Raw genomic sequence first — 13,753 nt, 5'->3', positions numbered from 1 at the left:
ATTATTTCTTTCTTTTTTCTTTTTCTTTTTTAACTTAAGTGCAAAAAGAGAAGCTATTACACAAAATAGTACAGGCAGACGGAAGATATGAAGCACCTTTGTGCTCTCTTGAAATAGATGTAAAAATTAAAAGCAAAACTTGTTTCCCCAGAATACTGCGCGTTACATTCATTCATTTATCTTCTGTAACCGCTTGTCCTGTGAAGGGTCGCGGGGGTGGTGGAGCCCAGCTGTCATCGGTCAAGAGGCGGGGTACACCCTGGACAGGTCGCCAGTCCATCGCAGGGCTCTGCATGTTACAGTATGTGATAATTAACCCCCTTTTTATAGAGCTATTGGGGAGAAGTTGATTGCATTCCAGAGATAAGATGTCAGAAAATACTGTTTATGTCAGCGTGATTTCTTGTTATCAGCCATTTTGTCAGTTTATATGGATAACCTGACCCTTTAAATCTCCAAATACCACTTTTTTTAGCTATATTTTAGAGATTCCGATATAAAACATCTATTTTGTTTCCCATGAATATAATACACGACAAATGGAGTACATTTATAGAAAAGTTTATTTTACGAACACGTGTTATCAGTATAAAAACGGTGCAGAAGGTGCATACAAAAGCACTTGCTAACTTTGACAGATGGACCTAAAAAAAATAATACCATGATGACAGAAAAATGACAATGACAACAACAATGCATCTCATGGAAACTCTCATTATTCTCCTCGCAGAAGAATTATCAGTTGATTCCAGTTCATCGACCATGTAGGACATTAGGAGATCATGGGCAGCTACAGTAAGCATCTGCCTCCTTCCAAGCTTTTGAAAACACAAGACTCATCAGAGTGAAAGGAGTAATGGTTGTACACAGAAAAAAAAATAATAATCATCATCATTTGAACTCACTAACATCATCAGCATCACACAGAGGATGATGAATCTTTCGTCAGTATTCCCCCTCACAGGGTCGGTTCGTATGACTGGTCCTGCCGGGATACGGCCCACTTTTTTCTCCAACTTTGAAATAACATTTGGCTCTCAAACATACAGTGTGAGGTAATAAATATGCATTAAATAACGGCTTAAATATGTTTCATTTGTGTATCACGTGAGGCATAATGTGTACAACACCCTAAGAGTGCAAAACAAAAAAAAAAAAACTTAGTGATTAAGTAGTACACAAATGCTTTCTTCAGGATCAACACATCTACAGTCAATACCAAAGAGTAGACCAACACCATGTAGGCTTGTAGACAGAGGAGGCTGCCTTCTTCTCTACCATCATAAGTTTATCCATAAATGTCATCAGTAGAAAATAGAACCAGCAACATGGCATATTGAGAAAAGTCAGTTGAGCTACTGCAATAAAAAACAAGTCTTTCACTTTCTGTGGGTTTACTGGCCCCATCCACCGATGCCAATCTCCTTCTTGTAACGCTTGGTGAGTGTATCGGCCTGCTGAGTCAGCTTGGACAGAACCCCCTGCAGCCCGGTCAGGTGGAACTGGAACTGCTTCTCCAGATCCTCGTCCTCCTCCTCCTCCTCCTCCTCCTCGGATGACACCGACGCGGAGGATGACATGGATACGGAGGAGTTTTTGCGTGTGATCTTCATGCTCTCCTTGCGCCTCTCGTCTTCCGCGGCGCACCTGACGCCCCACTCGATGTTCGTGCGGATGGACTTGAGCAGCTGGTAGTAGCTGTACATGTCCCCCTCGTCCACGTCGGACTTCAGGGAGCTCATCTCGCTCTCCTCGTCCAGCGGAACGTCCCGCAGCAGGCTGGGCACCATGACGGTCTGGTCCATGTTGTTCACGGCGCCGATGAAGCGGTTCATGGCGTTAAACAGGGAGTTTTTCTGGTTGTGGCTCTCTGGCAGTTGCTGCATCATGGTCTCGGCGAGAGGTTTCTCAGAAGTAAAAGAGAAAGATCCGAGTTTCTTGTCTGAGTATCTCCTTTGTGAGTGCCCTGCTTTGTTCCGGGGCTGATCGGCTTAAAGAAGCGGCTGCTTGTCTGGAAAGCTGAAGCGTGGATTGGCTGTCCTGTGTATCGGGCGAGTTGCGCTGGTGTATTCTGGGCTCTTGGGTTTTCCCGTTCAGTGTTTGTGCCCTTCTCGTTCTTTCCCCGCTTGTCTCCCAGGTTCTCTTTATATAGCCGTACAGGTGGTTTCGCACTACGAAGGCGGTCCTACAACCTGTTTGTCGAGTTCCTCCAAGTGTAACCAGAGACCAATGACCTGTAATAGCACACAGAGAAGAGCGGAGAGGTATGGCACATTTTTCAGCAAAGGAGGAGTGGCATCAAGTCCACAAGTAGGATAGCAACAAGGATACAGGATGCAAACATTCAGAGAAGCTACAAATCCCCTGCTCACGCATTACGTTTAAGATGATTACTGGCGATGCTTTACGCACGAGAATCCCGTCCCGAGCTGTTCTTGTGCTGTCCGGTAAACGTTCCCTCTCTATGATTTGATTTCCGGTGTAGGAAGTCGCTCACATTACATCATCATATCACACATTCTGTTCCGATGAGCGAGTCGGCCGGGTTCGCTGGGAGAGGCCTCAGGGCTGACCGGTGTCATGAATATTCATTAACTGAGCCATCAGCCCACTGCTCCGGCATCCAGGGAGGCCAATCGCAGGCCCGTGTGCGTTTCGCAGGCGGGACAAGTGGACGTTCACCAATGACAGGGCCGAGGTTGCGTCTCTCACACAGCGAAAACAGAAGCCACACGTGGTGATCTTTTAAGCTTTGGTGTTAACCATAGACTAGAAGACCACTGGTGTCAATGGACGCTGCTTTAAATCCTCTCAGATGTTCATGGGTCTATAATACTGTCATCATGCCTTTCCACGTTATTCAATTAGATATCCTCTATGAAATGTGCCCAAAGTAGACTTTGTAATGGGTCCTAAATAGTCAAAAGTGAAACAAAAAACTGCCTGGGAATGTTTTATGTAATCATTAACCGTGGACGAATTGTCATCTCATATTTTTAGTTGAAATATCTTCAAATCTTAAAACTGTCAAATAACTGCTGCTGATTTAGCCACACTGTTTCTTCCTCTAAAATGTGGTACAGCAGCACAAAGTCATATAAAATTGAAACACTCATCTAAAGAACCTCAAAGCTCGATTTACTGCCAGCTTCAGTTTTAGGGATAAGATGTGAAACTTCCCAGGACACCCGCAACAAATGAAAACAGGAATTCAAGATAAATTAGTGAATTTGTTGAGGATTTCTGCAAAGTAACAGATGCCACATCAGCAAGTGTCTCCATGAACTGCATCCTTGTGGCAACCGTCCAATCGTATGTCAACTACAGTGACGGAATATGTAATGAAAACATAAAAGAGCAAGTTTACTCTTTACCACTTTCGCAGTAGCTGAAATATAACATTGCCTGGTAATGTTCTCTTGGGATAACTTCACACGGCTGGTGGGATTTTCCGATTGCACTTAAAACCGAACTGTTGCACCAGCCTGTTTCCAGCAGTGCTGGTGGATAGCTGATTTTCCTCCACACTTCAGCTGCCAGTAAACAGGGGGACTCCCTCACCCATTCCCCCTGCAACAGAAATAGCCCTCCATTAGTTGTTCATGCATTAGGTGCACTGGTGAGATGACTCAGTCCGTAATCTGAGCTTTGGGTAAACACTTCTGGTCAAGGTGAAACTGTACAAACATGTTTTTCACTGTACGGCTATCAACATAAAATAAATCCTGACATGTGCATTAAATTAAAACATGTCTGAGGTGTCCCACACCAAAGTCTTGAAATAGATCAACACTGCATTGAGGGTTAGGCTCATAAGAATGACATAAAGGAGGGCGGGAAGAGAAGGCTGGCATTGTAATGTGGCCTGACTGATACTACATGCCCAGGAAGAGACATGCAGTATGAGTGTACAGTTTGTTCTCAAAGTCAGCAAATGAATCAGTGCCAAAAAATTGTTGCCTAGCAAGAATGGGGAGATTGTGAATATGAATGGTAAAACCTGCTGAATGAGTTTCTCTCTGTCTCTGTCCCATCCTACTTCCGTCTCTCCTCTTTGTATGTCTCTTGTCTATTTTAATTATTTAACACTGGCGGGGCCGCAACACCCCACCCTCAAGCCAGTGGTGGAAGAAGAAGTATCAGTATTGGGGTACAATAGCAGCAGCATTGACCGTAGCATGGAGTCGTTGATATCAGCAAAAGCAGCCGAAGAATAGTACTCACAATGGCGATAGAGCGTTACATAACATATAAGCAAAATTTTAATCTTATAGCTGGTTGAGGTGGAGCTAATTTAGACCTTATTTCTTACAGCATTCATCAAACTATCATCAACTTAAAATATTTACCGCACTTCATTATAAGTGGAAGAAACACTCAGGTCATTCCCTAAAAAAAGTTAAAGTTGAAATACCACAATGCACAAATACTCTATTACAACTTAAAGACCTCCACTTAAAAGTTTAATCTAAGTTTTATTTGTCTGTTACGCTTCCTTGCAGGATAATAACGCATGCTAAACATGTAAGCAGTGTTTTAACGGTGCAGTCAGTCAAGGTGGAGCTGGTAATTTACTTTAATTGCTTCTAGTTTGTGAATGTAAACTCTTAAGGCCTGGAGACATCAAACTGACTGCCCGTATCCCTGGGGAAATAGCGTCAGTTTGGCCCATGCAAGGAAGCAGAGAGACTTTGTCCATGTTTATACAGTCTGTGGTTCTACACCCGTGTGAAACGAAATACCTCTAGCAAAACCAGAAGAGAACCTTGTGACTAGCTAACTAGAAAGACCTAGAAACCATTGTACCTCATGCTGATCATACTCTACATTTTTTTCATTCCAGATGATAATGTCATTCTGAGAATTCAGGTGAATAATTTTTCCTAACATTAGTTTCCTTTCTTGTGGAGTTAATCAGAGTGAATCAGAGTGAATCAGAGGGACCTGCCCTGCCTCCCATCCAATGTGCTAAATTTACCGAAAAGTTAAGGACACGCCACAAAAAACTAGGTTCATTTATTGCCTATCCGACACAGGCCAACAGCTCTTAATGTGTTCACTGTGCAATATTTCATTTCGAAAAGGAATACGAAATACTCCTCAGTTGTACTTCAAGTGACAACCTTGAAGAGCTCCATTTTGTTTTCTCTGTCAGCACCTATGACAGTAAGTGGTAGTTTCGGGTGTGCTCTCGAACCTCACTGTCAAAGATCCAAACAGTTCAGCCGGTGTGACACGGTCAGTCGGTAGAATGCCAACCCCGCCTTTTTCTGACAAAAAGACAGCCGGAAGATGGCTTGTCATGTTACATAAGAACGTCTCCACAGACATATACTACTTAATACTCTAAACGCAAAGACCTTTATAGTATTGCATCAGAGGGTAATAGGCTCAACCATCATTTTGTTTCCTCATTTTGCAACCGTGACGAGAGGGAATCCTCAGGACAACCACTTTAAAAACAATACAGAGTAATTGTAATCAATTGCATTCCACCTCTACTAGAGGGCTGGTCACTGTCCCACTTCCCCTCAATCCCAAATCTGCCTCAGATGCAAAGCTTCACAAATGCAAATGACCTGGTCCTAACCCCACTCTGAAGATTAGCTGAGCCCAGATTCACTTAGAAGAAAAAAAAAAAGCAGGTCAGCAGAGCAAATGTGCACCGCTGCTGAGTGGAGATCAGATAGAAACAGGAGCTGGCTTTGCTTTCTCAACAGAGCTGTCAATCACGGGCCCCACCTCGCAGAGTTCCTCTATTCTCCCGTGAAAGGCCGCTCCACTTGTCAGAGGACGTACTGTGCCTGAATGCAACAACGAAACCCGGATCAGTTCAGGAGGGTTTCTCGATTGTGTGTCATGTCAGAAGCTGAGCATCCACCGATTACGGCGGGTGTCATCATCATCCCAGAGGCTTCAAAGGGTGAAGGAGAAAGTGGGGGAGGAGATGGCGGCGGCGGCGGTGGTGGTGGTGGTGGTGGTGAAGAGGGAGCGGTGGTGCGCAGCGCTATAGGAACAGGCAGCTTGAGTGGGAACTCTAGTACTTGTCATCACAACTGCATGTTGCTGAAAACCAAGAGTGAGGCAGGGGTGTGGGTGTTCATTGGGGAAGCTGGAGGGGAAGCGGCAACGGCAATTAGATCAACAACACCAGCGAGAACAACAACAGCTCACATCATAAGCAGTCAGGTGGAGTGGGACAGGGCTGCTGTATGACTTTATAAGGTAGTAAATGAGGCGTCACTGTGGAGTGCAGGAGAGTGTGTGTGCTTCTAATAGGCGGTTTATACGCAGAGCCTACGGCAACAACGCAGACCCTAGCTTACGTGCACCTCCCCAGAAATGTAAAGGCGCTTATATAATACTACGGGACCTTGGTGGCGTAACCTACGCACGTAGCCAAAGCTGGTACGAGCCATTTATGCTTGTGTGCTCGTCAATCTGGCTTGCTCTGTAACAACGCCACCTAAACGCTGTGTCTTTTTTGCCAGTCGGGTGAATTTTTGATTCTACTTCCTGCTTCACTTTCAAAAGATTAAGCTGAAATTTTGACCAAATTTCGCTTAACACTAGTCACACAAACATCTGTATCTCCAAACCTCCTCAGTTAATCTTACCGAACCTTTATTGATCCAAAACAATCAATTCGAAAGTTGCGGAGATGGAGAAGCAGCAGGATATACTAAAGCGGAAATACGCTACTGCCAAGCGGACCAATCACAGGACCAATCTTGCGCTCTGCATCGCTGTGGCGGGTAGTTACATTTCTGGGGAGGTGAACGTCAGCTATAGCGCTAGGTCCATGCAGGCTTTGCGTTGCTGCCGTAGAGTCTGCGTCAACTTAACGCAGAAGTCAAAACTGCCTAAAACCATGCGCTACGATGACGCAGAGTGCAAGAGCTGTGACTGGTCCGCTTGGTAGTAACGTATTTCCACTTTAGTATTTCCGGCTGCTTCTCCATCTCTGCAATTTTCAAATTGATTGTTTTGGATCAATAAAGATGGAACACATCGAGGAAAGGTTAACTGAGGAGGCTCGGAGAGACAACATTTGTACGACTCGTCTTAGGCGAAATTTCGGTGAAAGTTTCAGTCGCCATCGTTGAAAGTGAAGCAGGAAGTCGAAACAAAAATGAACCCGACTGGCTAAAAAGACAGTCTAGTGTTTGGGTGACGTTTTTACAGACTGAGCCAGACTGATGAGGCACAAGTATAAATGCCTCACACCCACGTTGGCTACGTGCGTAGGTTACATCGTCTATGTCCCACAGAGGTATAAACTTCGCTTAAGAGGGGAAGCCTAACTGCTCCCTCTGCAAGTTTTTTTTTTTTTTTTTTTTTTTTTTTTTTAATGAAATTCATAATAAGATCACATTAAAGCAGTCAAAGTAATTCCTGTCATGGATTTAATAAGATTTTTAATCTGATTAAATTGTCATTTGAAAACACATTTCTTTATACTGAGCCTCGCGCGCCACTTAATGCTATGATTTAAAGCTGGTAATCTTCACTAAAACAAATTATTCTTGTGACGAGGAGAACTCGATGAAGCACACCGGCATACTTACCTGCCCTAGAGTGGCACAAGTTCCTCTTTGAACAAACAACATATTGACTAATCCTAGGTGACCTGAGATAGTACGACTGCTGATGACAGTGAGATAACGTCTGCATACCTTTTTTCTGAGTTTAGACTGTTTTGCACGTCAGACACTGCATATAAAAACTCAATCAGTGAATAAATAAACAATTTAATTCAAGCGTTTAGGTTCAGTTTGTTGCAGGTTAAAGGTTAAATCTCTGTGCAGTAAAACATCTCACATACATTTAGAAGAATTAGCTAATCATTTCTCATCAGCGCAAATTTTAAACAGAGTTCAACTCGTTTGTCAGATTCATTTAATTCACGTTTTTGGACACAAGCTGAAGGATAAAAGCTGGCAAAGGAAGCATCATTTGTTGATAAGGCTGTTGTAGATTCAGTTTAATATTTTAGGTTTCTCAAGTTCAGTTTCTCGGACTCATAAAGGAAGTTAATTTGGAAATTATTCAACCCAAATTAGGTTCCTTCCCATGTTTAAGGCCGCAGGAACGCAGACTTTTTAGCTGATTATTATTTTAGCGCAATTTGGTGGAGTGCCAAGAGAAGACTGAACACTGGTGTTGGTGATCGTGATTATGATTAACAGAGAACAATCCTCCTTGACAACAACGCACAGTATGTCCTGGTATGTCGTAATAAGAAGAGCTCAGGGGTACACGTACAAAATAATTGTCATTCCCGTGTGCTTAGGTGTCTAAATGGAATTCAACAATCATCTCTTGCTGAGTTAAGCTTACTTGACATTTTTTTAATGTTTAAATACAATTATATTTTATGCAAACACACAAAAAAGGTTGACATTTGGTTAATCAGTTGTTTCTAAGTTTGCAGTTCTACAAGGGAATGAGAATTTCCAGCAACATTTAGACTTAAATGTTGAGGAAAAGGCTGAGGCTGTAATTTGTTTGTTTATTGGGATACTGAGCCAACAACAATGCAGTCCACGTTGTGTTTAAACTCCTTTTAAGAGGTGTTGATTGGTGGGTTTGGAGGCAGCAGTCTGTGCTGCTGTTCGGCCGAACTGTAAGACAGTGACAGGTGTTTCTGTTTGTGCTTTCTACCGTGACACAAACAGGGTTTCAAGATGTTCAGATGTTGATGTCGAGGGAGATACTGACCTCGGTGTTTTTCCCTCACGACCACGCCGAACCACCGTGCGCAAAAGGGGGGGTCAAGTTACTGTCAACATTTTCAGGAAAGCATCTATGCGCGTTATATTTATTCTTCCGAGAAATAAAAGTGATAAATAGAAGCGGATTCGCCTTCCCGTGATTGGACTGGCTGCACACGAACGTGTCTGTGCGCTCCGCGGTCCGTGTTTGTGTGTCTGTGTGTGAGTAATAGCGCTTCCCCGGTGAATGCCTCCCTCTAGCCTATAAGCCATTATGTGCAGTCGGGAGGAGGCGGGGGCGAGGGCGAGGCGGTGCGCGGAAGCCAGCGGCACGCACGCTCCATTAGCGGACCCACTGCCGCGCCACTCTGCCGGTAATTTGCGTAACGAGATCGGAGCGAGATCCGTTGGCTGTGGCGCGGTCTGCCTGAGTACAGTAGCTGCCTCTCTTAGCCGTCTTCACACCGCTTTTTCCGGCTTTGTTTCCGATGCAGCCCGCAGCAGCGGAGGAGGACAGGCGGACGGAAAGAGATAGAGGATGTGTGTGCGTTCGGGTGTTCGTGTGTGCGCTCGTGTGTGCGTTCGTGTGTTCGTGTGTGCGCTTGTGTGTGCGTGCGCGTGCGCGTGTGCGTGCGTGCGTAGCGCTCCCACAAATGCGGTTTCCCTTCAGATTTTCTTTAAAAAAAAAAATCGCTCCACAGTTCCGTTTTCCGTTGATACTCAAGCGCCATCATGTGGACGAGGATGTAAAAGCACCTTGGTCGCGGAGAGAAAGTACGGCAGAAAATATCTAGAGCAGTGGTGTCCCGCTCATTTTAGTTCAGGGGCCACATTCAGCCCAGTTTGATCTCAAGGGGGGGCCGGACCAGTAACATTATATCCCATAAATAACGCTGTATATTAGGTGAAGGTGGGGTGTTCTGGGGCAGTATATTATGAAACAGTTCACATTTAATGAACCGTCCTTTTCCAAAACATATTATGAACAACCTGAAATTTCATGAGAAAGTCGCTCTTGTTAAAACAGTGGACAAATTAGGAATAGCAGTTATTTTTATTGAAAAATTGCAGTTAATTTCCTCTATGTCGTTTACGCACTTTGCAAATTCATGCCAGATTCGGGTCAGGTTAGACCCTCTGCCTCCTGAATTTGAGTTAGTTTCTCTTTTTTTCAGTCCACAGTGATGGGACAAGCAAAATAAGTCCACTTATCTTGCCATCTTTATGTTTGCAAAAGACTTGCTGTATATGTTGCAGTTTTTTCCTGTCTTTCTCTGGGTTGCCAGGTTTGCAGATGTTCAAGATTCAAAGATTCAAGATTCGAGAGTTTATTGTCACGTGCACAGTGTAGAAACATGTTTCCCTGAACAATGAAATCCTTCTTTTGCCGTCCACCCAAATGCCTAACAATATAAAAAAAAAAAATCTTAGAAATATAATATAATATGTTGGCCAATCTCTATAGCTAAACCACAGACAGCTGGAGTTGTTTGACTTTTCCTGAAGCTGTTTCACCACTCAAACAAGCGCTCTGTTCTGAATGACCGGTGGGGAGTTTAGTTTTTATTAAGAACATCTGTGAGTGGTGCACACTTGAAACTCACACGACCAGGCTCTGTTAACGGCACAATACTTATCTACAATTAAGAGGATGCTGTAGAGATTTGTTCTTTTAGATTTGTTTTAGATGATCTACGACCTATGACTGAGAGTCTGCACAGACATACTCCAGGTCAGTTTTTAAAACCCGCAACTTGGTCTCATTAGTCAGTTTTTGTAGACGACCTGTGTTGGATGTGAGGCCTGTGCTGAGCTTATGTGATGTTCTGACCACACAAAATTTTCTAAAGTGGACACTCAATCATTTTTGTATCCTAATTAATTGTGCAAACTGCTCTAATTCTGCCCAGTGGCCTTTCTGTTGAGTTTGAAGATGTTCCTATCAATATATACATGGTTCCTTATTGTCTGGATTTGTCCAGGAGTCCAAGTTGAAGATCTCAAACATGTCCGGTGGCCTTTGTTGTAGGTTTGCTTTAGATATAAACCACTAAAGGTCATTACTTTTACATAATTTTGTGGTCCTAAGTGTTCACTCCTACATATAGCCAGCTTTCAGTATAATTTGACCTCTAATTTGACTTTTTCTAGCAATAACCCTGAAGCTAAACACATAATTATTCCCAGTTTAAGCCCAGAATTATCACTTTTTACACTCTCCAAATGAAAAACACTGCAAATGAGTAACAGAAGCGCTGATGTGGAAATCATCCGCATGAAATAAGCCACCCACAGTTAATAGCCGAAATGAATAAACTCCACACAAAACTGTTATTCCGCATATTTATTGATAATAAGACCACTGATGGTGACTTAGTCAATAGTAGACAGCATGGTGCAATTCTTCTTGAGTGTCTAGTGACCCCATGTGTAAGCTGGATGGTATTACAATTTAGTATTTACAGGACAATATCAGTTTAGAGAAGGTAAAATAAGCTTCAGAGTGCTGGAAAACATACATTCACAAAATAAATGTACAGCTTTAAAAAGCGGTAACGTTTTGAAAAGCCACAACTAAATACTGACCAAAACCGAACACAACAGGAAGTCTATACTCTCTCTCTCTCGCTCTCTCTCTCGCGCGGACACACACTCAAGGTTACAGAGATAAAGAAATAAAACCACACACACCTGTACTGAAAGAGAGATAGAAAATCACTTGGTTAAACAGTAAACCGAAACCAAACTATAATAAATACACGTCTAAATTTTTGCGTTACTCTCAACAAAACATCGGCCACAATTGTTTTTTTCTTTTCAGTGCGAGTTTCCTATAAACTATGAAACAAATACAGATTAACAGCACAAAGTGTGGATTCAAAACCGTGACACGACATTTCTACCGATTAGCATATTATTAGAATGAGAAACATCATATAAATTACATTTCCAATACATATCTACAGATGATTATGATGAAGATGATGATGATGGCAGCAGGTTGATGCACTACACAAGGATACTGTAAATACTACATGAACACCGTTTGAGTTCTGTCCACTGGCATTATACTCCACCAGAAGGAAACATGTCGAGGTGTTGCTTCGCTGTTAATCACTGGAGATCAGCAGATTTTCACCTCGTCTTTTTAAAGCTAAACTCAGACTTTTTACATTAAAACAAGAACTAAAACTTCACCGAGGCGTCCACATGCTTCAAATGAAGTGCTTGTCGGATAATACGCGCCGCATCCAAAACCCTTCCCCTTGTACACACATCTCAACCCATCCAGCGCTCTCATCCAACACTTCAGATTCAACAGACGTGGGTTTAAATCTCTCCTTTCTTTTCATCCGATGACCAGGTGCGACACCGTGAACGTCTCGGCTCGGAGAGAGGCTGCCCAAGATGACGGCGTTTCTCAAATGCGGCCCTTCCGAACAGGTCCTGCATCTGACGACATGCCACGCAAATTTGAAGCATGCTAACCTTAAAGGTGACTAGAGTGCTAGACGCTTAGAGTCTGAAAAGGCCCAGTCACACCTGTATTTAAAACTGCAGCTTTCTGGGGTGGAATCAGTTCATTTCAATAGATTCACAGCAATGAGTAGGTTATCTCTGAGAGCAGAGTGTTGGTCTGGACGGTGATCACCTTTAAGGGAATGGACTCAAGGATGAACTGCTTAGATTTTGGGAATCTGAAATCACTGCAACCTCTCATCTGTCTGCTCTGGGTGCTTGGTATATGCTATTTTCATTCATTTACCTATCTTAATTAGCAATCTTACAGCAAATGTCTACCCTGGTCTTGTTAAATTTAGCGGCTAATCAGAGGTCGTTTGGGCTTTAATTCTTTTTAGTAGAGAGCTTTTATTTTTATATATAGGTGAATGCAGAACTGGGCGGCACAGTGGCGTGGTGGTTAGCGCTGAAGCCTCACAGCAAGAAGGTTCGAATCCATGGGCCGACCGGGACTTTCTGTGTTCTCCCTGTGTCTGCGTGGGTTTTCTCCGGGTACTCCGGCTTCCTCCCACCATCCTCATGCTCATTAGGTTAATTGGTGATTCTAAATTGGCCGTACGTGTGCATGTAAGTGTGAATGGTTGTCTGTCTCTCTGTGTTAGCCCTGCGATAGACTGGCAACCTGTCCAGGGCGTACCCCGCCTCTCGCCTGATGACAGCTGGGATAGGCTTATATGAATCTGGGTGGGCAAAGAAGTTAACTGCAGGTAGCTGGCGCAGACATGTACCTGCTCTGTTATGGGCTCTATTAGCATCTCAGCTAACAGGCTAACCGACGGTCGGTGTGACCAGGCCTCCAGACTCCACGAATGTCCTTGTTTGTTCGTTTTGCTCGAAAAGACGCATCTAATTTCTCCATAAAACTGACTGAAGTGCACAAAGTGTAATTTCTGAGTGCATTCAGAGGCAGTGAATGTGTTATTTTAATTCACTGGAAGTTTGAAAGAAAAGCTTTACATCTGGTGTGTGTTCCTGTGGCTAAAGCCTCCACTGATATTTAACCTGATGTCGAAGTTTGTACCTTAAATGAAATAAAAACTGCAAAAAATACTCTGCGACAAATCTCCCTTTTCTTTCGTCTGTTTCCTTATTTTTCCTGTGCATTTCAATTATCCTCTTTAGCACGCATGTTCATTTCACAAAATGCCACGACCATAAGAATATACAGCGATGCGCGATAGCAAAGTCAAATGCAAAACTAAACCTATCGATTAAAGTATTACTTTCAAGCTTTAGTGATGTTGTTCTGTACAAAGAAGTGCAGAGGTCTTCTGGCGACGGTCGGCGGAGCATGCTGCAACCAACAAAGAAGCCAAGTTTTCACCTATCTGAGACCAACGCGGCCGTCGGCTCCGGTCCACCTGCTCGCTGCAGGCTGCACTGATCCAAGGTGTGTGCTAATGAGCAACTTCTACATCAAGCGGCAGTGGAGATGTGTGGTATAGAAAGCTTTGATGCATCTGCGGCGAGTCAAGGAATGGTGCTTTACAATAAGATACATTTAGATATTACATTAA

At 43.4% G+C, this 13,753-nt stretch overlaps 1 protein-coding gene across 1 annotated transcript; it reads right to left on the bottom strand.

Moving 5' to 3' along the window:
- Positions 1-545: 545 nt before the first annotated feature.
- Positions 546-2,353, bottom strand: mid1ip1a (MID1 interacting protein 1a). The gene has a single exon (XM_084544191.1). The coding sequence runs from the start codon at positions 1,887-1,889 to the stop codon at positions 1,395-1,397; it is 495 nt and encodes a 164-aa protein (XP_084400317.1). The 5' UTR covers positions 1,890-2,353; the 3' UTR covers positions 546-1,394.
- Positions 2,354-13,753: the final 11,400 nt, after the last annotated feature.

Source organism: Chelon labrosus, assembly GCF_963514085.1.
Source record: "Chelon labrosus genome assembly, chromosome: 5".
In the NCBI taxonomy this organism is placed as follows: Eukaryota; Metazoa; Chordata; class Actinopteri; order Mugiliformes; family Mugilidae; genus Chelon; species Chelon labrosus.
This window is presented reverse-complemented; position numbering and strand designations above follow the sequence as displayed.

Coding starts and splice junctions, on each gene's coding strand:
- mid1ip1a (XM_084544191.1), bottom strand. CDS start 1,889: ATGATGCAGCAACTGCCAGAGAGCCACAACCAGAAAAACTCCCTGTTT.